This window comes from Phocoena phocoena, chromosome 12, assembly GCF_963924675.1.
Source record: "Phocoena phocoena chromosome 12, mPhoPho1.1, whole genome shotgun sequence".
In the NCBI taxonomy this organism is placed as follows: Eukaryota; Metazoa; Chordata; class Mammalia; order Artiodactyla; family Phocoenidae; genus Phocoena; species Phocoena phocoena.
This window is the reverse complement of record NC_089230.1, coordinates 12369279-12391922: the sequence shown is the minus strand read 5'-3', so window position 1 is coordinate 12391922 and position 22644 is coordinate 12369279. Positions and strand designations below refer to the sequence as shown.

At 40.9% G+C, this 22644-nt stretch overlaps 1 protein-coding gene across 3 annotated transcripts in view; it reads right to left on the bottom strand.

Annotated features, from left to right (window-relative positions):
* CNKSR3 (CNKSR family member 3) overlaps window positions 1-22644 on the bottom strand; it is a 100022-nt gene that overhangs the window by 22512 nt on the left and 54866 nt on the right. For all 3 annotated transcript variants that reach the window (XM_065888551.1, XM_065888553.1, XM_065888552.1), the window contains exons 2-5: window positions 14048-14211; window positions 7121-7323; window positions 6519-6606; window positions 1190-1231 (exon numbers count right to left, since the gene is read on the bottom strand). In XM_065888551.1, coding sequence (XP_065744623.1) covers window positions 1190-1231; window positions 6519-6606; window positions 7121-7323; window positions 14048-14211 — 497 coding nt within the window. The remainder of the gene's footprint in view (window positions 1-1189; window positions 1232-6518; window positions 6607-7120; window positions 7324-14047; window positions 14212-22644) is intronic.

The following is a 22644-nucleotide window of genomic DNA, read 5'->3' as shown; positions in this document are numbered from 1 at the left end:
AACATGATGTTGAACATCTTTTCATATACTTATCTGCCAGCTGTATATCATTTTCCATGAGGCGTCTGTTCGGACCTTTTGTCCACTTTTTAATTAGGTTGTTTGTTTTCTTATTATTGAGTTTTAAGAATTCTCTGTGTATTTTGGCTACAAGTCCTTTATCTGATATGTGTTTCAGAAAACAGTTTCTCCCAGTCTTGTCTTTTCATTCTCAGTGCATTGATGGAGCAGTGTTTTTCATTTTAATGCCGTCTACCTCATCCGTTTTTCTCTCATGGATCACGCTTTTTGTGTTGTATCTAAAAACTCATCGCCAAACCCGAGGTCACCAAGATTTTCTCCTGTTATTTCTAGGCATTTTATAGTTTTGCGTTTTACATTTAGGTCTATGATCTTTTTAGTGATGGCTCACATTCTCTGAACGCCAAACACTGAGCAGGTACAACTGTAGAGACGTGAGGATCCCTATTAAGTGGTCCCCGTGTAGAAATCACAGTGGCTACGTGTGGTTATTTCTCCCGATCAGATTCATCTAACCTTTGAAAATTAAACAGCTACGGAAATCAGGAGATTCCAAAGAGTGATTTTTTTTTTTCCTAAGGGGGGAGAATCCAAGAAGTGACACTTTTTACATTCCTCCAATGTGTTTAGCCTCCCTATTTATGGAAAATATATTTATAGAAGTTTCATTGCTAATTTCCTCAACACCAGTAGGAGGAAGGCCTTATCAAAAGAGCGCAGGCTGGCTTATGTCAAAAGGAGGAAGCGATGATGAATAGTTACAGAATGCTCTTTAAACAGTCACAGTACATCTCCCCTCTATCATAAGGTTTTTTGCCAAGATTTTTTTTTTAAACACAATGTCCTAAAGTGAAATTTGCACATCAGTTTCACCCTGATTAACAGGCTAGTTAGTAATTTAAGTATAATTGTACCCTGATGAAGGGTTCAGAGCAGGGAAAAAAAGAGTAAAGCAGAGACCCCAATATACCCAAGTTAAGCACAGGAATTTTCACAGGAGTTGGTCATATTGTTAAATAATTTTTATTCTTCCTTTTCCACCTAAATTAATAGACTCACATCCCAAAAGCCGGTATTTCATTAGCCACAGTACATTTACGTTAATTCATGTGATTCCCACTGTTTTGGGAAAAGGAATTTTACTGTAACTTTTAGAAGGTATACTTACTACAGCCAGAACTTTATCCTCCATTTCTGCTACAAGGCAATCCTAAAGGAAGAAAGAAGAAAATGAAAACTATAAGAGCTAAAAACTTTCAGAAACCGTTGGCTTAGCTCACTAGATTATTTCCTGGGGTCCAAGGAGGTCCCTGACACACCTCCCACCCTGCAGCCTGAGCGGTCCTGGACCATCTGGAGGAGAGACCTGGATGGAAGAAGAGGGCACGACAGGAAAGGAGCTGACATTTGACTCCTCCTAAGATTTCAATCTCTCCTGACCCAGGACGCTAATCATCCAAGGACCCATCTGACCAATTATTTAATCAGAAAGCCTACAAAAATCACCAGAACTGAAAGTCCACCTATTATCCAGACCGTACAGAGAGTAGGAAGCCAGAAAGAGTCCAAGAAAGTTGACAATGACTCTCAAATGTGACCCCAGGCTGAGCCAGCACTGGGCCAACAAGCCTGGAGTCTTTCGCTCTGGGCCTGCCCATAAGAATAGCTTTCAAATAAGGGCTTGAGTAAATTTAGCCACAGAGTTTATTTTAAGCACCGCTGAGATTAAATCAGGTATTTCAGTCCTTAATAGATGAAAAGCGTTCAACAAAACGTTCATTAACACACTGCCAGAAAAGTGGTCTTGAGGTATGCTATTGATGACATTAAAGAATGGGCTGGAATGCAAAGCATTGTTTACTCAGCGTAAGAACAAAAGACTCGGAACCGTAGGAACCCAGTTAGCTGATGATAGGAATAAGCATTGTCCGGTGGAACGTGAAACTCTCAGTTAACCTTCTAAAGCGTACCTACAGCAGATTTCAATCAACACGGCAGAGTGCATGCAGAAGAAGAGGGAGATCAACAGGATTCTTGACAGTTTATTTGGCATCATTCAGTAAATCCCAAACTGGGGCACCCGAAGGAAAATGCGAATTATGTTATGTACAGGAAGGATACTGATCAAGTCTGCTGGATTCATCAAAGATGTTCACTTCAATCAAAAATGTCATTTTAGGTCACATTTTACTGCCACTGGGGGTAGGGGTGAAAATGTATGATATTCTACCCTATGTCATTTTTTAATCAGATGTTAGGTGCCTTCTTCTTAAAAGGTTTTTAAATTTTCTCTACTAGGTAAAAATGTGGGAAATAATAGTCACTCTACTGCTCCCCAAATTTACACAGACTCTCAGGAAAAGAGCAGCCTAGTGAGAAAACACTTAAAAAAAGGAAACTTAGGAATGTATTTTTGCATGTGTGAATCAGACATAAATTCAAACTCCAGGAACAACTGCTGTAAAATATGAATGATTACAGTTCAAAATTGTGCTTTTCGTCCTCCAACTTGTGCGTGGAACTAAACCGTCAACTGCTGTGACGGCCCCTCCCCTACACACACCATCTGAAGGACAGAATTCTCAAATAAATGTCAACTGTAGCAAAACAGAATACTTACACAGTCTCGTGCTAGAAATAAAACTAATGATTTGTGTTTATGATTTTTCACTACACATCCCAAATGACACGAGGGCTGTTGTCCTCAGGAGGTAATCACCCACCGGCAGAGAGCTCCTGTCCATACACCGGGGCCCAAGCATCAAGGTGCATGTGTGACCTCATGGTTGATTCCTTGACGGATCCAAGAAGCCACTAGGAAAATGGGCTCCTGTGGTGATGGAGCCAGTGGGAGAGGGGCGCACCTGTCTCCACGGACTGTCCAAGGCAGCATGTGAAAGCGCCGCTTTTTACCTTCCGCCCCTGTGAACGTGGGTTCCCACACCCATTCCTACCGGGAGGAAGCAGCTGCAGGCCTGACTTCATGCTATTTGGCATGAAGGCAACAGAATGGTAAAAAGAAGAACTGGAAGCAAGTCAGCCCTTATGACCCCGACAGCAGGCCTGACTTTGTCACATTCCTTGGTCACCTGAATCAGCAGACGCAGGCCAATCAACCTGGCAGAGACCCAGCCAGGGCAGCTAGCAGCTGCCCCTTCTTGCCACTCTTCCTTATTCTACTCTCTTACTAACTGAGGAGCCTTGGGAGATGGGTTTAACCTCTCCATGGCTCAGTTTCCTTCTCTGGAAAGTGCGGATGATAAAACCTGTCTCAGAGAACTGTTGAGAATTAAACGTGACAACACAGGTCAGGCAGACAGTCCACACCTGAGACCCAACCAGCTCCCAGAAATGGTCTCCTGACTTTCCCTCCTCTGCTGGACGGTATGCTTTCTCTCCACGCAGTTTTTCTGGGCTCTCTACTGCTCAGCATTTCTTCCTACACTGGAACCCGGCATCTACCACTGCCATGTTGTCTCCTGCCAGTTTTCATGCCCTCGCAACTTGAGGAGGACCAATTAAAGAAAGAGATCAGAATCCCTTCCCACCAGGAGACTTCACCTGAAATTATAGCCTGAAAACTGGATGGAAGGTCTATCCACGGACTCGGCGTGGGACGTAAATGAATCGCTTTGCTATACACCTGAAACTAACACAACATGGTGAATTAACTATACTTCAACTAAAAAAAGGAAAGAAAAAAAGTTAATTAGCACAAGGAAGAAGAAGAGTGCCCTTTTCTTATGGAGGAAGAAAACAACAACTGTTTATCCTTCCAATCTGGAGAGGTACACACTGTCATCAGAGGGAAGGATGCAGAGAAAGGAACAAGAAAGAGGCGGGGAGAGTGGCAGTATGTGGAACAGAGAAAGAAGAAAAGGGACAAACAAAGGCCTGTCTTCAAACACACGGACACAGAGAAAAAAGACTCTAGGAGAACATGTTCCTTGTCATCAGAAATAAAGAGACACAGCTTTTATTCCTTCAATTCTTCAGGAAAAAAAAAAAGCAATAAATGGAAAAGGCAGGTTTCTTCCTAAAGAGTCAAAAGATCTTTTGCCAAGAAGTTTGGAGAAAAACTGCACTTCTCACAGTTGTGAGAGGGTGTGAAACTCCTGGCAAATTCAGCCTTGCTGCTGCCACGACACCGCACGTGGAAAAAGACATTCCACTCATCCTTCAACTGTGCACACAGATTTTACTACTTGCCAAAGCGACTACGTTCTCCAATTACTACAGAAAACACACGTCCGTCAAGAGCTAAACATGTTTTTCAAACTAAGTTCACAAAATGACATTCCCATATATATTTATACATTACCAGTCTTAATCCTTAAAAATTGTTCAAATTTAAATAAACTAAAAAGTACCAGAAATCCCAACATGTTTGTTAACTTTGTCGTCTTCTTAAGCCACAAGTTCGGCTCCAGAAAAGCAGTACCAGAAAAGATTTTTATATTTCCTACTATAGGCTACTATTTCTTAAGTAGGCACTGTGCTATACATATATCTTATTTAATCTTCATAATCTTTTGATGTAGGTATTACTATTTTTTAAATATTCTATACTAATTCTCTAGATCTAATTTTGCATGAGTAAATGTGGTCACATACATGCTTTTTGTAAAAGAATAAGTGTTTTCTGTTCTTTGGCTTGCCTCCTACATTCTCTCCCCACTTTTCTCCCAGCCAAAGTAAACCCAACTTTTCTTCCAGCCAAAGTAAACCCAACTTTTCTTCCAAATTGCCCACTGTATTTATATATTCCTTTGTATATAGGTTTTCAGATGTACTACATATTACAAATACATATATACATACATTTTTAAAAATTTTGGTCACCATTTGTCTTCCTCTTACACTTTTTTTCCCTTTTTTCTTACTCCACAATAACTTGTAGAAATTCCAGCAAATCATCTGGTAAGGTAACTGTTAGTATTCCCGTTTTACAGGTAAGAAAATTGAGACTCATAAGTTTGAAGTGACTTGTCCAATGTCCCAGGGCTAAGTAATGGTAGCGGTAGGATTTGAACCCATAGCTGTCTGTCTCTGAAGCATACGCTCAATGAGCACCAAAAGGAAAACAAAAACAAAAAATAAACACAAATAGAAACAATACGTGTTGTGTCCCTTAAGTTTGGGTTAAATTTTTCCTGATAAGCGACAAATTCTCCACAGCGTATTTGTCAAAAGCATTATCTCATTCGTTTAAACACACATTTAAAAAGTACCATGAATCATGGGCCAGGCATCGTGCGGCCCCAGTAAACAGGGGTAAGTGATGAGAATGCCCAGTGGGCACCCTTCTGAGTGGGATCTGTAGCCCTGGGCAGCCTCTACCGCAAATGCCAGGACTTGGTGGCTACATGATGAATGCACCGTGATTGGTATCAGACTCTTTCTGTCAAGATTATTTTATGTACCATAAAAAAGAGCTGAAACTCAGAGCCACTTTACTGCTCTGAGCATTTTCCTAAGAACATGGCCTCAAAAGCACAATGATGAAGTCCCACGTGCCTCAAGTTCAAGGGCTGCTCAGGACTGGACCTTAAACAACAGCCAAACTTCACTCTTCATGTTCCGGGAACAGACAGAAAGCACATAGCTTTTCAGAACTGCATCTATTTTATGGCACGGTTGGAACTGAGGAAAGGATGTTCTTTACTTTTTGCCAAATCACCAGTGGAAACAAATGTGCAATCACAGAATTTTCAAACCTAGTGAGATGTGAAAAAAGAACAAGTTCTTCCTTACATTTTATGGCCTCAACTCAATTCAAAAATAATTTTACAACAGTCTGCTACATGCCAGTTAATATCTTCCTGGCCTTCACTGAGATGTGAAGGTCTGGCAAATGAGCTGTGTGTGAAACTGACGCGTCACTTCCAAACCAGAACATTTGTCAGTGTGAGAATCACCCAGGTTCTCTGCACCTCTGCCCCAGAGACAAACAACATAAGATACTGGTTGTTCTGTTAGCCTACAACCTGAAGTGAGGCGAGCTGAAGCAGATCCCTCAGCTGACCCATTTGGACGTAGATAATCCAGGAATAAATTGCTCAGGTTTGGGGGCTGTTTGTTACTGAATCACCACCAAGCTCCTACTGACTGGTTAACCTAACCACCAGAGGTCAAAATAAAAGAAAATTAACAAGCAGATACAGTAACATACTCAGAACAAAGATTATGGTGAAATGTAGTTACTCCAGAATTTCTATTTAAAAAAAATTAAGTGCGCTAACATTTTAGAGAAAGTACAGGGCTATTAGCTCAACTATTTTAAAGCAAAAGAAGGTAATCTTTGATGTAAAGGTCACTGGTCATTTTTCATAGAAACTATCTGTAAATTCATCTAACTTAAAGCCCTTCATCTCTCCCCAGCTCTGATGGGGGGATAAAGGGGGAGAAAGAATGGTACTTCATACCTGCATGTAAACCCTTTGAAGAAAAGGAAAACGGAAAAAAAACTTTTAGAAAAACACCAGTGATGTACTGACCTTCTGGACTGTAGTGGTCAGGTCCAAGCAAAGCTGAATGATTTTGTTCTTCGTTATAGAGAAATCAGTGATTCCTGTAAATGGAGCCCTAGAAAGCAACGGAAATTCTCTTAAAAAAAAAAAAAGTGGAGAGGATGAACCCACTGGGATTCCCACACTGTGTGTTAACAAGCACAGCTACACAACAGGCTGGTTTAAATTGTTATGTAACTGTTTCCTCTCAAGAAACACACAAAATAGGAATCTCAATAGAACAGAGACAGAGAAGTTCTAGATGGAAACACATCCAAAAATCAGCCAAGAGAATGAACATCCCTTCAAAAGTCAACTAACAGCCTTCGTACAAACAAATAACCAGTAACGTTTAACCTCAGTAAAACTCAACTTAAACTCTTCTCTAAGCTGAGGTTAATTTGTTCCTGCTATTCACCTCAGGAACTTCCAAAGGGACCCTAAAATGGACCACTGACCCCAAACTCCGGGACAGGTCCAATGGCAAGGGCAAGAAAGGGATAAAGGTTCCTCTTCCTCAGGCAAAACACTGACTTCTCTGCATCTCAGACCCTCCTTTTACAGGACAGTAAAGCACACCCATCACTTACCGGTCCAGCCAAGCTAATAAGGCCTTGGCAGCGCCTATGAGCTCCACCACAGAAGTCAGGAACTCATTGGGGGGCTTGTGGGAGGTGTTCCCATCATAGGCTGGACTTTTTCTCCGGCTGCTTATGTAATTCTGTAAATTGTGGGAAGATGCTCGCAGTTTTAGAACCAAGTTTTTCATATTGTCGGTTTCAAGGCCGTAATTCTGGAAAACAAAATCAAAGGGAAAAATTCAAAACAATCAACAATGTCCAAACTCTCATAATAACCAAAAACCCACTGAGTTACCTGAATAACTCCTATGTCAGCCACAAAACCCTACATGATTTGCTCACAGTGTTGATCTCACCCACATGGGCCATACCAGTCTTGCCTCTGTTCCTCTTGCCTCAGGGACTTTGTCTTGCTAGTTTCTCTTCCCGAAATTCTCCTCCCACAAAGGTTGGCATGGACAGCTCTTTCCTATCACATCCTAATTAGCCAAATGTCCCCTCCTCTTCAAGGCTTCCAGGACCATCTGGAGCAGTTCCTCATCCTGGGCCCTAGTGACACTGAAAGCCTAATAATCGTTTGTTTGGGTTGGGGGGTGGGATTCCTGTAGATGGTAGAATGTTTAGCTGGCCTCTACTCGTTAGGTATCAGTAGCATCCGGTCCCCAGTTGTGACAAACAAAAATGTCTCCAGACACTGCCAAGTACCTCCTGAGGTCACTCTCTAGCCATCACCTCTGTCATCTCTGAACCACCTTGTTCACTGCTGTCTTTCTAAGTCAGATGCAAGGTCTGCGAGAGCTGGGCTCTGCGTGTATTACTCATGACTGCGTTTCCAGGACAGCAGACGTAAAGCAGTCATTGAATGGAGGGATTTCCATCAGATAAAAGTCACACAGAAACGGAACAGCACTGACTAAACATCAATTCACCTGGAAAGTCATTTCCATCTTGTGAGCTTCTAACCTCCGTTCTTTCTGAACAGTGTTTGACTTACCTGGATGCTTTCAAAAATTCCGTTTCACGTGATAATATTGCCCTAGACTACTCTCTTCCAGATAAAGAACAAATCCCAAGTAACGACAAGAAATGACATGTAAATCTGACATGACTTTGGGGGGAGGATGAATTTCAGTATTCAATTGTATGTACACATCCTAAATTGGCGTTTCATCCTTTTTTTAAGAAAAAAGTGAAAATATTTCTGGGGTATGTTAAACTGTGTCAATAGCATCCCAAAGCAAGAATGTGGTATCATTTAAAAACTGGTTATAATATATGGCCAACACTATTGAACACTTTATGCCAGAAACCGGGCTTAGTGCTCGGCAAATATTATCTCAGGTAAAACAGCGTATGAGGGTGGAAGTGATATTATCTCTATTTTGCAGGTAAGAAAACTGAGGCACAGAGACATTCAATAAATTCTCCGGAGTCACACAGCTAATGGGTGGGAGTCGGGTGCGATTCTAACCAAGGCAATCTGCATCGAGGGTACAAGCTTTGGATCATGATGCTGTATATGCCCCCTTCCACACGCCCTGTCCAAGAACGGGCAAAGCGATGAGACAGAAACCAGGATGGGCACTGGACAAGAAAAAAGAGAAGTGGCCAGTCATCCTGGATCTAGCACAAACTAGCAAACTGTTTAACCCCCCTAAGTTCTATCCTCACCTGCTCCATCCCCTATGATGTGTTAGAAGCTTCTTTCAGCCAGCTTCGGCCAAACTGGACCTCACTCTTCTGAGAGGCCGCTGGGCCCTCTTTGGATCTGATCACTGCTTTTGTCCCCACTGCATCTAGCCTGTCCCTTGGTCCCTCCTCTGTTATAGCCCCATCTCTAATGCCTCAGGGAGGGGTGAGCCATGACCCCAAATCAAGAGACATAAAGCATAAATAAACCAGGGAGTCTGTGAGAACTTTTTTCTTTTGGCAAGATGAACAATGGTAAGTAGCAACAGTAACAACAAAAGACAATACCCTGAATGAAAACATTGCAAACTTTCATTAGGTTTTATGTGAAGTTTAAATTTATGTGGCATGTTGCTTCTTAGAAAATAAAAAATATTTTTAAAAAATTTATATAGAAAAGAGTTAAGAACAATTATAAAGAAAAAAAACTCTTCAGATGCATTAACTGAAATTGTCTTTGTGAGCTTTAAAAAAAAATGTAAATTTCAGAACAAAAATGAGTCTTCTGTATTAACAGTGATGTTCCGTCTAAACTTGATATTCATATTTTTTTTCCACTGTCATTTTCTGGAGACCAAAATGTGGCACTGTCTTTCAGTAGAGAAGACAAAAATAAAAAGATGCATTTTCACCATGGCTTTTTTTTTTTTTTTTGCGGTACACAGGCCTTTCACCGCCGTGGCCTCTCCCGTCGCGGAGCACAGGATCCGGACGGCAGGCTCTTTGGCCATGGCTCAGGGCCCAGCCGCTCCGCAGCATGTGGGATCTTCCTGGACCGGGGCACGAACCCCTGTCCCCTGCATCAGCAGGCGGACTCTCAACCACTGCGCCACCAGGGAAGCCCCACCATGGCTTTTTAAATCAGAGAATCAAAGACCCAAAACTGAGTGGATAAAGAGCCACGTGACACAGCCTGTTTTGAAGCACTTGTGACTATGATTAAAGGGAAGTGTCCCCTTATTCAGTCAGCCTGCCGACTTATAACAAGAGCTCTGAACTAAAAGCAGGAAACTCAGCTTTCTATAGCCAATGACACCATGAATTACTCGGAACTTTTATTACTGTAGACAACATTTATTTCTTGAACTCAAAGAGGATTAAATTCATCTTATTGTTACAGGAAGTTTTAAACCTCAATCTTCTACAAACCTACCACTTTTAATATTAAAATAAAGGAGAATGTAGCTTGTTAACTGGTTCTTTTCATTTCCATTCAGTTTCTCTGATTCTTTTTTTTTTGTTTTCCCAAAAAACAAATCGTGGGACTAGAAGGATAGACAGATGTAGCTATAATAGATTATAATTTTATTTTATGTTTTAAGGTACTTCAGAAATTTTAATCAGTTTTATTAAGGTATACTTTATGATGCATAAAACTCACTAATTTTAAGTGCACGACATAATCAATTTGAACACATGTATATAGTCACATAAGCACCATCACAGTCACCATACAGAACATTTGCATCGCCCCCAAAACATCCCTCATACCCCTGCATAGTCACTTTCCCCAACCCCCAGGCCCTGGCAACCTCTGATCTTCTTTCTGTCACTGCAGTTTTGCTTTTTCTATATAGATTATAATTTTAAAAAGCAGTAAAGAAGGAACAAAGAAAGGAAGGAAAATTCCATCCCCTTCCACCCCATTCCACAATAAGAAGAGAACAAGAAACTGATTATATTAGCTCCAAAGAACCTCTACTATAGAAACATAATCAGGAAAGGATTATTGACTTAAGTGTCCCACAATGAAAGACAGTAAATGAATAATTTCTCAGACCAGATCTGATTATTTTCACTAATCTTTTCCCTAATATCTGTCTCCTTCAGAAATTGCTTAATTTAAGATAAGGCATCAAGACAGTACAAAGTAGAAATGAAATGAGTCTCCAAAAATCTAGACACGTACTACAAACCTTCCACTGAGATCTCACGTCATTAGAAGTTAGCCATCAGGGGTCATTTCCTGGTCTGGCTAGAGAAACAACACATGAGACAGGAGAAAAGGAAAGAGGCAGATGCTCACTCTTCTGGTGTCATAAATTGTACACATTTTAGCTAAGGACAAACCTCACACAACTTCTCTGCCACTTTCTTTCCCCATTCCTACTAGCTCTGTCTGTGGTCTAACATACATGGTGATTAAGGAGTTTCACAGTCACACAATCAAATCCATTTTACTGACTTGGGTCAATTAAGTTTCAGCCTAAGAAGTATACTTCACAGTTTAATAAGTTCATAAGCAAGATCAAGTTAAATACAAATTGCTAGAATAGATTCCTCTTCCTTCACTATTTCTCCCCATAACAAAAAGGATACCAGTTTTTAACTGTTGCCATGGCTGGGTAAACGATAAACAGTGAGTCATCTCAGGGGTACACTCAGGGGTACACGAGTGCACAGAAGCACCCAGGGCAGGTGGATACATTACAGGTATTTCACTTAAGCACACAGGTAGGTGGCATCACTTCATACGTGTAAGGATTCCAACTTTGTTCACTTTCTCAGGCTACTTCCACCTTAAAAACAAATCTGCCCCTGCCTTGGTCTTTAGGAAACTAGGGTTTGGTTGATCTGGCAACGAAAATGGGTCTCACAATTACACATTTTTACTCTCAAACCCACCCTAGAGACAAATGCTGTCCCCAGCAGAACTTTCTGCAATGATGAAGATGTTCTCTATCTGTACTATCCAAATATGGTAGACACTGGCCACAAGTAGCTACTGAGCACTTGAAATGTAGCTCTGTGACTAAGGAACTGAATTTTATTATTTCACTTTAATTAATTTTAATGTAAATAGTCACATGTGGCTAATAGCTACTGGAAAAAGCAGCTCTACAGCCGGTCCCAGTCACCCTCTGCCCCAGACAGAGGGAGAAAAATTGGGCTCCGACTCTGAACTCAATCCTGGGAAGTGGTCCTGGTTTGCCTCAGAAAACAAGTCACTCTCTCCTAAGCCACTCCAGCCAGCCAAGGTCAGTGTTCACAAAAGGGAGTTTTTCTCCTTGCTCCCTCTTGGTTTTGGAACCTTAATCAATAGCTATTCCCTATTTTAGATTCCTAAAGATCCTATCGGCACTTTTCTTTCCAAAACTTTCCAGTGGTTTTTGTTTTTTCCTCCCCATCTCTTACTTCTAATTCTACTCATTTCCTGTCCATCATAAAATCAACAGCCACTAAACTGTTTACATAAAAATGTCTTCCATAATACCAGGGACAACAGCAAACACATATTAACTGTCCAGGGGATGGACAGTTCAAGGCAAAAACTTACCACCTATTTATATACACAAAGATCTATATGGTGTGAATGGGTTAAACACAGTATAATCAATAGATGCATTACCATAAGAATATTTTAAAAGGAGATTATAGCAAGGCTAAAGATATTTTAGTGAAATGATCTAAAATCCTCCCCAACCCAGAAAAGGCACATTCATTTAAGAACTCTCTGTGACCCTCGTGTCAAATGCATTCACTGGCACCCTGCTACACGAAACATGTCCAGAATGAGTCTGAGGTCAAAACTTTGTCTACAAAGGAAATTAGGAGGAAATTGTAAGAGATAAAACACAGCTTTAGGTTCTGGCATTTGTCCAGCTCTGTTCACTTTAGTCTAATATTTTAAGAGGTAGGGAAGGGAGGAAAGCGGGGAGGCAGCTGTTATGTTAATTATCCCACTTGAGGTCCACAACGTGCCTCCAGTCCATCCTGCCTGCTCTCCTCCCACACTGTGGATTTCAAAGTTATTGACCTGCCCTCCAAGTCCTACCACGAAGTGAAAGAGACGATCTGAAATAGCAGAAAAGTCCAAAAAGTAATGTTCCAGAAAGGACAAGACTAAACTCAAACATGTCTTACTGTATGAAAAACAAACAGTTTTAATAATAAACAGGACTCAGATATCTTCTGGGCAGTGCAAAACACTTACAGGTTAGTACACAGCCACATCTAGGGGAGCAACACTGTACAAATGGGGAAAACACACACCACCATCTCCCTGGAGGTCACAGAGCCAGGAGCGTGCAGAAAAGCCTGGATTAAAATGCAAAAGCCTGCTTCCCAGACCAGCTCTCACATCACTTGGCCACAGCATCTTCCTGGTGGCAGCTCATTTATCAACCACAAATAATTTCCCCATTACTTTCCTAAACAAGAGTAGCACATCTCAGAGCAGAAGACAAGGCTCTATCCACTTTAGGAAGAAGAACACGCACCATGCAGCAAGTGTTAAAGAATCAATGGAACGCGGACCAGCAATGGCAAAATAATCGGGAGCACATTTTTTCCCACCATTCTCGGTGATATAATTGTATACACCCCTTGCTCAGGTTCACAGCGTAACTAAACCAGCCTGAATGCTGCCGACTTTGCCCAAATCCTGACAGTTAAGGAAACAGCATCCTTCGCATGGCATCACAGCAGACTGACAAGGATCCCACCCTGTGCCAACCAATTTATAAACACAGTACCCTTGGAGGTGGTTTTAAACCATACCTAAAAGAGCTACTACCCACACGGCCACAGATGTAATGACGAGTCGGAACCTGGCAGGATTTAACTCACTCACGTTCAAGCCAAAACTCAGTCAGCTGCGACATGTAACTAAGTTCCCATTTTCCCCATCTAGCTGCCATTCCACAGGTTGATTATTCCAAGCACCAGTATCAGTTATTGAAATATCACGGGTATCTGTGAAACATAAAAATGCTTTTTATAGTAACGAAAACAGACACGAAAATCAGAACCCATTTGTCCTTTCAATATAGAAGATGACATGTTCATTCAGGACCATCTTCATCTTTTTCTTCTTTTTGAAAAGATAAGAAAATAAGATGAATACAGAAATTTTTTTCCATAAAAGGCCAACTTTTTCTGTAAAGGCCAAGAGAGTAAATATTTTAGGATTTGAGGGGCCACACGGTCCCTGTTACCACTACCCATCTCTGCCACGGTAGCACAAAAGCAGCCACAGATAACACTTAAATGAATGGGCATGGTTGCGTTCCAATAAAACTTTATTTACAAAAATAGCGGGCCAGATTGAACTTGTAGGCCATCGCTTGCCAACTCTACCTAGCAAATGATTTCTTTTCTTCCCTTCTGATATTATCTTCAGCTCATGCTCTACTTCCATGGATCATTAAGAAAATGATGATAAGCTAAAGTGCAAAACTGTGGAGATTTAGAAGATGAGATTCTTAAAAACACATGGCGGTACAGATCACCTTTTCCTGAACTAACCAGTGCACAGAGAAGGTCGACAGCCTCCAACACAAGTTCCTGGTGTCCAATTCGTGTGACACCCAGCTCCTCAAGATCCTGATGGGAAATCTGCAGCAGCTGCTCTCCATTTATCTTCTCCCGTTCAAACTTGTAGACATACTGCTGCAGGCAATCATCTAACCCTACCAAAAACAAAAGCAAAAGGGTCCATTATTGTCATTTTTGTTCCTTTACTCAAAAAGATGCCCACATTTAAATCAACCTCAGGAACTGCCAATCATGCTCCACTATTTGATTGTCTATACAATGTATATTCCACCTGAAGGACATCTTTCAAGTGTGTCCTCATCTTTTTAAGTAGATTTTAAATCTAATGCACAGCTTATTTGTACAGCAGAAAGTAACACAACTTTGTAAAGCAATTATACTGCGATAAAAAAAAGGTTAAAATGGTCAATTTTATGTGCTGTATCTTTTACCACCTTTAAAAATAAATAATTAAAAATGTTTTATTTTTAAAAATGCAAAAAGAGAAATTTCAAATGGATCCTACACAATTTTTTTTTTTTTTGCGGTACGCGGGCCTCTCACTGTCGTGGCCTCTCCCGTTGCGGAGCACAGGCTCCGGACGCGCAGGCTCAGCGGCCATGGCTCACGGGCCCAGCCGCTCCACGGCAGGTGGGATCTTCTCGGACCGGGGCACGAACCCGTGGCCCCTGCATCGGCAGGCAGACTCTCAACCACTGCGCCACCAGGGAAGCCCTATCCTACACAATTTTGACAGTTACCATCCCATTCCCTTTCAGCTAAAAGAATAAACACTAACCCCTGCTGACTTGAAATGCTAGTTACCTGTGCTAGACATATGTTTGTCTGTCTGCTAAACAGTCTTCCTCTGGAACACCATCCCTCTCCCAGCCCATGTGATCCCAGTGGACTTGCCAATCAAGTTGCTTTGCCACAGTGATTGGCCACACTATTCTATCCATCAGCCAGTTATAGGTTCAGGGATGACCATGTGACTCAAGCAGAACCAATCAAAATCTTCCCTGATATTTGATATATGAACATAGGAAGAAAGAGTCCCCTTCTTCCTTTCCAACTACAAGTCATAAAGATACAAACTTGGGGACACTGGCAGTCATTTTTCTGATCAGTTTTACAAAATAAATCTATTCGAGACAAAGAAGATGTCCCAGTAATATCCAACATGTCCCTGGATCTAACCCTACTTAAAGATACTTCTAACCCCAGTATTTTTTACTTAAATCAAAATAAATTCCCTTGTTAGCTTAAGCTTATCTGTGTTGAGTTTCTGTCCCTTGCAGCTGAAAAAGTTCTGATGAATACAAGATCTAGAGGAGTAGGTATCAGCAGTGGTACCAGAGAAAGACAATGTTAAATGGGTTAGTTTATGGGAATTTTTCCAGGTCAAATACTACTGCCAACAGTGTTTTAATGCTCTTATATAATGATTAAAATAGGTAATCCTAAAAGAACTTGGGATTCTTTACTCCTATATAGAGAACTCTCTGGTCAACACGTTAATGGTTTTACTGGAAAATCTTATACTAAATTAGTTGATCTATTTAAGCCCCAAAATAAAAGCCACCTTAGTGTTTTAAAAGGTAGATTTATATAAATGCAATCCCAACACAAAGGATGAAAACTCAGTTTAACTAGAATAAAGTATGTGGAAGGCATGCTGCTGTCCCCTTCCCACCCAAACACACAAGCACACACACACATACACTTCATTTAACTCTCACGAAAGCTCTCTATGCGGGTACTCTGAACCAGGAAAAGCAGACGTAGGTCCGGCACTTACTTCTGGCAATACTAAGGTCCACGCATCTCAAAATCTGATATCCTAGGCTAAACGATATCTCTGCCCCACTTTTTTGAAAGTTTTGAAAGCGGCAAAAGCTTTCACCTCCTGGTAAGATGTAGAAAGAGGAGCAATGTCCTGATAACCGTTTGGGACGATCAAATAAATACAGGAAGAGGAGATTAAGAAAAAATTAATTTTATGATAACTATTCAGAACCAACCCATCCTCCCTGAAGGGACATGTGTCTATCAGAGGGGATCTGTCACACAGCAGCACGGTTGGGGACACTGATATAAACTCAGCTCTACTTTGATGGCCTCGAGCCACAAGTGGCCTCCATGGCATGTGAGTTGAGCAGGCAGTCCACAGGCATGGAGTGTCACGCCACTGGGGCAGCCGGGGGCAGCTGCACAGAATCCAGCTGCAGTAGTCAACAGTGACAAGGGCCAAAAGCCAAGGAGAGCCTCCTTACAACTTTATTCCCATTTCATAGATGACTAAATTAGGGCTCGTGTAAGTGGCATAACTTGTCCACAGTCACATAGCTGGTAAGATGCCAAGAGAAGGATTTTGTCAGCCATTTTCTTCAGCTCAATACAGAAGAGCTCAAATTCAAATCAAGGTTTGTTGACACAAGCCCTGATCCTTTTGCATTCTACCCTGCAAACATGAGGTTATAAAAATCCCTCTCCAAACACCTTCCTAAATCAGCAGTAAGGGCTAATTACAAAACAGTTATTATTAAAATAGAATCATGGAAACCTAGAGGTACTTAAAAGATACTTCACGTTTTACTAAATCCAAAAAATTGGGAAAGTATGGACAAAAGACTAATTACTATGAATTTTGCCCTAAATGACTTAGCCAGGTTTAAGCCAGATCGAACCAATATCTTACAATCTCCCCTCCTTCAGAAGGTTCTCTTCCTTTGCCTACTTTTAAGCTTAAAAAGGAATTTTTGTTTTAACTTGTCATAAAAATTTAAGACAACTATATTGTACATTTCAACCCTGTCATGGCTGAATTGATCTTCCTAAGATTCATATGTTGAAGTTCTAATCAGCAATACAATACCTCAGAACACCACTGTATTTGGAGGTAGTGTCTTTAGAGGTGATTAAGTTAAATGAGGTCATATGGATGAGCCCAAACCCAATACGACTGAGTCCTTATAAGAAGAGGAGACACACATACACAGACAAGAACATGTAAAGACACAGGGAGAAGAAGGTAGCTACAAGCCAAGGAGAGAGGCCTCAGAAGAAACCATCTCTGCTAACACTGTGATCTCAGACTTCTAGCCTCCAGAATTTCAAGAAAATAAATTCCTGTCGTTTCAGCCACCCAGTCTGTGCCACTTTGTTACGACAGCCCTAACAAACCAACACAAACCTAATAACACTTTATTTCATGTTCATCCACATGCGATAAACTCTTTCCTAAAATAAAAAAGGCCCAATGACCAAAAGAATTGCAATTCATGTTTACTGTGCCAAGCAAGTTCTTTGCTCAAAATACGAGAACAAAACCAACTCATATTAGTTGTCATGTGCAGGATAAACCAGTCCATTAAGTGTAAAGTGAAGGAACCATGCACGATGGATGTTCATAAAATTTCACCCTTGAATAATAAGCAGAAATAAAGATGAGACCAGATTTCTCTTTTTTTTTTTTTTTTTTTTGCGGTACGCGGGCCTCTCACTGTTGTGGCCTCTCCCGTTGCGGAGCACAGCCTCCGGACGCGCAGGCTCAGCGGCCATGGCTCACGGGCCCAGTCGCTCCGCGGCATGTGGGATCTTCCCGGACCGGGGCACGAACCCGTGTCCCCTGCATCGGCAGGCGGACTCTCAACCACTGCGCCACCAGGGAAGCCCCAGATTTCTCTTTTAACTATGAAAAGTTTCACTGAAGAAACAGGATTTCAGAAATAGCTTCAGTGCATTAAGGAAATATTTCAGACACAGAGAAGAAGGTTGAGATGAAAGGTGTGATGAAGTTTCTGGATAGGACAAGAGGGAACTGAACAAAACAGCAGAACATTTGCCTGAGAAAAGGCAAGAATCTCCTTGAAGATTCTGAGGAATATAAATGGTCTGATCTCAACTAATCAGAAGATCCCTGAGATGTAGGAGAATTACCAAGTAGAAACACCATGTTGCTACCTACCCAAATACAGAATCTAGAGTGGCTTAAAGACTTTCCCTTATGGAAGCAGCCTAAATGCCCGTCCACAGATGAATGGATAAAGAAGATGTGATATACATATACAATGGCATATTACTCAGCCATAAAAATGAATGAACTAATGCCATTTGCGGCAACATGGATGGACCTTGAGATTATCATACTACGCAAAGTAAGTCAGACAAAGACGAATATCGCATGATATCACTTATATATGGAATCTAAAAAAATGACAGAAATGAATTTTGAAACAAACTCACAGACAAAGAAAACAAATTTATGGTTACCAAAGGGGAAGGGGTGGGGAGAGATAAATTAGGAGCTTGGGATTAGCAGATAAACACTACTATATATAAAATAGATAAGCAACAAGGTCCTACTGTATAGCACAGGGAACTATATTCAATATCTTGTAATAACCTATAATGGAAAAGACTCTGGAGAGAAATAGAAATACATATATATATATATGTATATATAACTGAATTACTTTGCTAAACACCTGAAACTAACACAACACTGTAAATCAACTATACTTCAATAAAAAATTTAAAAAGTAAACAGAATTTCCCCTCAAGGGACATGTCTCTTGAATATGCTAAGTTTTAAATAGTATTGTCTCCAGTTTTATTATTCCAATACAAGATGGCCTATTGTTCAGTTATCCTATTGTTTAGAATACAATTACACATTTATAAACAGCCAAATCAAACTATTACGCAGTCCCACGAAGGAGGGGAAAATCCCCAATTTCAAATAAACTGGTTTTAGAATTTGTAATACACAGTACACTTTAACCTATTTGTCAAATGTATCTATTTACCAGTTCTTTGCTTCAAGGAACTTACTGAAAGTCTAGCAGCGCTGAGAGAAACACAGAATTAAATAAAATTAGATTAAACACATTCCATTTACACAAATTAAACACATAATTCAATGTGAAAAGAATCAGGAAGGCAAAGGACAGGGAGTTCCCACAGAATGGAAGCAGCAGGGAGAGACAGCCAGACTTCCTCCCCTCTTCCCAAACCTGTAAATGACCCTAAAATTTCAGAGAAATCCCAAAGGCAAAGAGGAAAAAACAAAAGAAATATCTTACGATTTTTAAAAATACTATTTTATAATTTATATCAGAATGCAACAGGGCAGTGGTTAAGAGCCTGAGTTCCAATCTCAATCCTACTTCTTGCTAACTGGGTACCTGGGGCAAGTTACCCAGCTGGCTCATTTGTAAAACAGAGATAATAACACTACCTACTACACAGATCTGTGATGAAAATTAAGTGTTAATAGTTATAAAGAGCTTAGAACATTATGCAGCAAATAATTACATATATCGTTCGATTAAAAAAGTGATTTATTCAGGTCGTCAGTCCCCTCGGTGTTCAAAACAGAAGTTGCTAGAGAGACACACAAAGTCGCAAAAGCTTAGGTGGCCCCCTCTGGAACAGCATAAATTGGAGATAAAATAAAATCTCAACAGCCTTTGTTATTAGCTTCCCCAGAATATATTCCCAAATTTGGTAGCTTACCGTTATCATTGATCCTACCTAAAAATGTTTTAGGATTTATATTGGAATACAAGCACCATGAAAGTAGAGTCTTCATTTTTATTCATTGCTATTCCCCAGCATCTAGAACATTGCTGGTACACAATGTTTGTGAAATAAATAACTGAATGCATCAGAAAGACAAAGAACTTCATGTTCTTACCAACGCACAAGTCACCTGATTTTATTTTCCCCACACAAGTGAGTAACTAAAATTAACAGAACTACTGATTGTGATATCAGGGTATTTGTTGCAAGTTTCAATGTTTCAAGATTAAAGGAGGTCATTTCTATACTGGGAAATATTATAAACAAAATGAAACCCCAAAACAAAACTCCAATCTTTGACAAGATACTTGCTCGGATTAGTTTTTATTAACTAATTAATTCTCCAAAATGTGGAAAGGATTGTGTACATGAAGATTAAGACATGAGAGTAAATGCCCCAGTGCAAAAACTCTAGAGCTATTCCCTTCTAATTTTCTGTACGAGACTGAAATCAGATTGTTGACTAGATCAGCCTCTGTCCTGGCAGGTGTGGCCCATGAGAAAGATGTCCCAAAGCTATGCTTTCAGCCTATAGGCTCAAGTCAGCAAAACCTCTAATTCCACAAAGACAGTGAGCCCAGAGTTGTTCTGACAGCCCTTCACATCAAGTACTTTGATCACTAAAGTATTTTTAACCACAGGATTTTGCTTTATTTTGCTATGTTTTAAAGGAAATGTGTTGGTGTCCCGGTTCAAGATGGCGGAGTAGAAGGACATGCGCTCACTCCCTCTTGCAAGAGCACCAGAATCACAACTAACTGCTGAACAATCATCGACAGGAAGACACTGGAACTAACCAGAAAAGATACCCCACATCCAAAGACAAAGGAGAAGCCGCAATGAGGCGGTAGGAAGGGCACAATCACAATAAAATCAAATCCCATTACCGCCGGGTGTGTGACTCACAAACTGGAGATCACTTATACCACAGAAATCCAGCCACTACAGTGAAGGTTCTGAGCCCCACAGCAAGGTTCCCAACCTGGGGGTCTGGCAACGGGAGGAGAAATTCCCAGAGAATCAGACTTTGGAGGCTAGCGGAATTTGATTGCAGGACTTCGACAGGACTTGGGGAAAAACAGACTCCACTCTTGGAGGGCACACACAAAGTAGTGTGCTCGTCAGGAACAGGGGGAAAGAGCAGTGACCCCAGAGGAGACCGAACCAGACCTACCTGCTAGTGTTGGAGGGTCTCCTGCAGAGGCTGGGGGTGGCTGTGGCTCACCATGGGGACAAGGACAATGGCAGCAGAATTTCTGGGAAGTACTCCCTGGCATGAGCCCTCCCAGAGTCCGCCATTAGCCCCACCAAAGAGCCGGGTAGACTCCAGTGCTGGGTCCCCTCAGGCCAAACAACCAACAGGGAGGGAACCCAGCCCCACCCATCAGCAGACAAGTGGATTAAAGCTATACTGAGCTCTGTCCACCAGAGCAAAACCCAGCTCTACCCACCATCAATCCCTCCCATCAGGAAGCTTGCATAAGCCTCTTAGATAGCCTCATCCACTAGAGGGCAGACAGCAGAAGCAAGAAGAACTACAATCCTGCAGCCTGTGGAACGAAAACCACATTCACAGAAAGATAGACAAAATGAAAAGGCAGAGGGCTATGGACCAGAAGAAGGAACAAGATAAAACCCCAGAAAAACAATTAAAGGAAGTGGAGATAGGCAACCTTCCAGAAAAATAATTCAGAATAATGATAGTGAAGATGATCCAGGACCTCAGAAAAAGAATGGAGGCAAAGATCAAGAAGATGCAAGACATGTTTAACAAAGGCCTAGAAGAATTAAAGAACAAACACCTAGAAGAATTAAAGAACAAACAAACAGAGATGAACAACACAGTAACTGAAATGAAAAATACACTAGAAGGAATCAATAGCAGAATAACTGAGGCAGAAGAACAGATAAGTGACCTGGAAGACAGAATGGCGGAATTCACTGCCATGGAACAGAATAAAGAAAAAAGAATGAAAAGAAATGAAGACAGCCTAAGAGACCTCTGGGACAACATTAAATGCACCAACATTCACATTACAGCAGTCCCAGAAGGAGAAGAGAGAGAGAAAGGACCCAAGAAAATATTTGAAGAGATTATAGTCAAAAACTTCCCTAACATGGGAAGGGAAATAGCCACCCAAGTCCAGGAAGTGCAGAGAGTCCCAGGCAGGATAAACACAAGGAGAAACACGCTGAGACACACAGTAATCAAATTGACAAAATCAAAGACAAAGAAAAATTATTAAAAGCAGCAAGGGAAAAATGACAAATAACATACAAGGGAACTCCCATAAGATTAACAGCTTATTGCTCAGCAGAAATTAAAAAGCCAGAGGGAGTGGCACGATATATTTAAAGTGATGAAGGGGAAGAACCTACAACCAAGATTACTCTACCGGCAAGGATCTCATTCAGACTCGATGGAGAAGTCAAGAGCTTTACAGACAAGCAAAAGCAAAGAGAATTCAGCACCACCAAATGAGCTCTACAACAAATGCTAAAGGAACTTCTCTAAGTGGGAAACACAAGAGGAGACAAGGACCCACAAAAACAAACCCAAAACAATTAAGGAAATGGTCATAGGAACATATATATAGATAATTACCTTAAACGTGAATGGATTAAATGCTCCAACCAAAAGACACAGGCTTGCTGAATGGATACAAAAACAAGACACATATATATGCTGTGTACAAGAGACCCACTTCAGACCTAGGGACACATATAGACTGAAAGTGAGGGGATGGAAAAAGATATTCCATGCAAATGGAAATCAAAAGAAAGCTGAAGTAGCAATTCTCATATCAGACAAAACAGACTTTAAAATAAAGACTATTACAAGAGAAAGAGAAGGACACTACATAATGATCAAGGGATCAATCCAAGAAGAAGATATAACAATGATAAATATTTATGCACCCAACATAGGAGCACCTCAACACATAAGGCAAGTGCTAACAGCTATAAAAGAGGAAATCGACAGTAACACAATAATAGTGGGG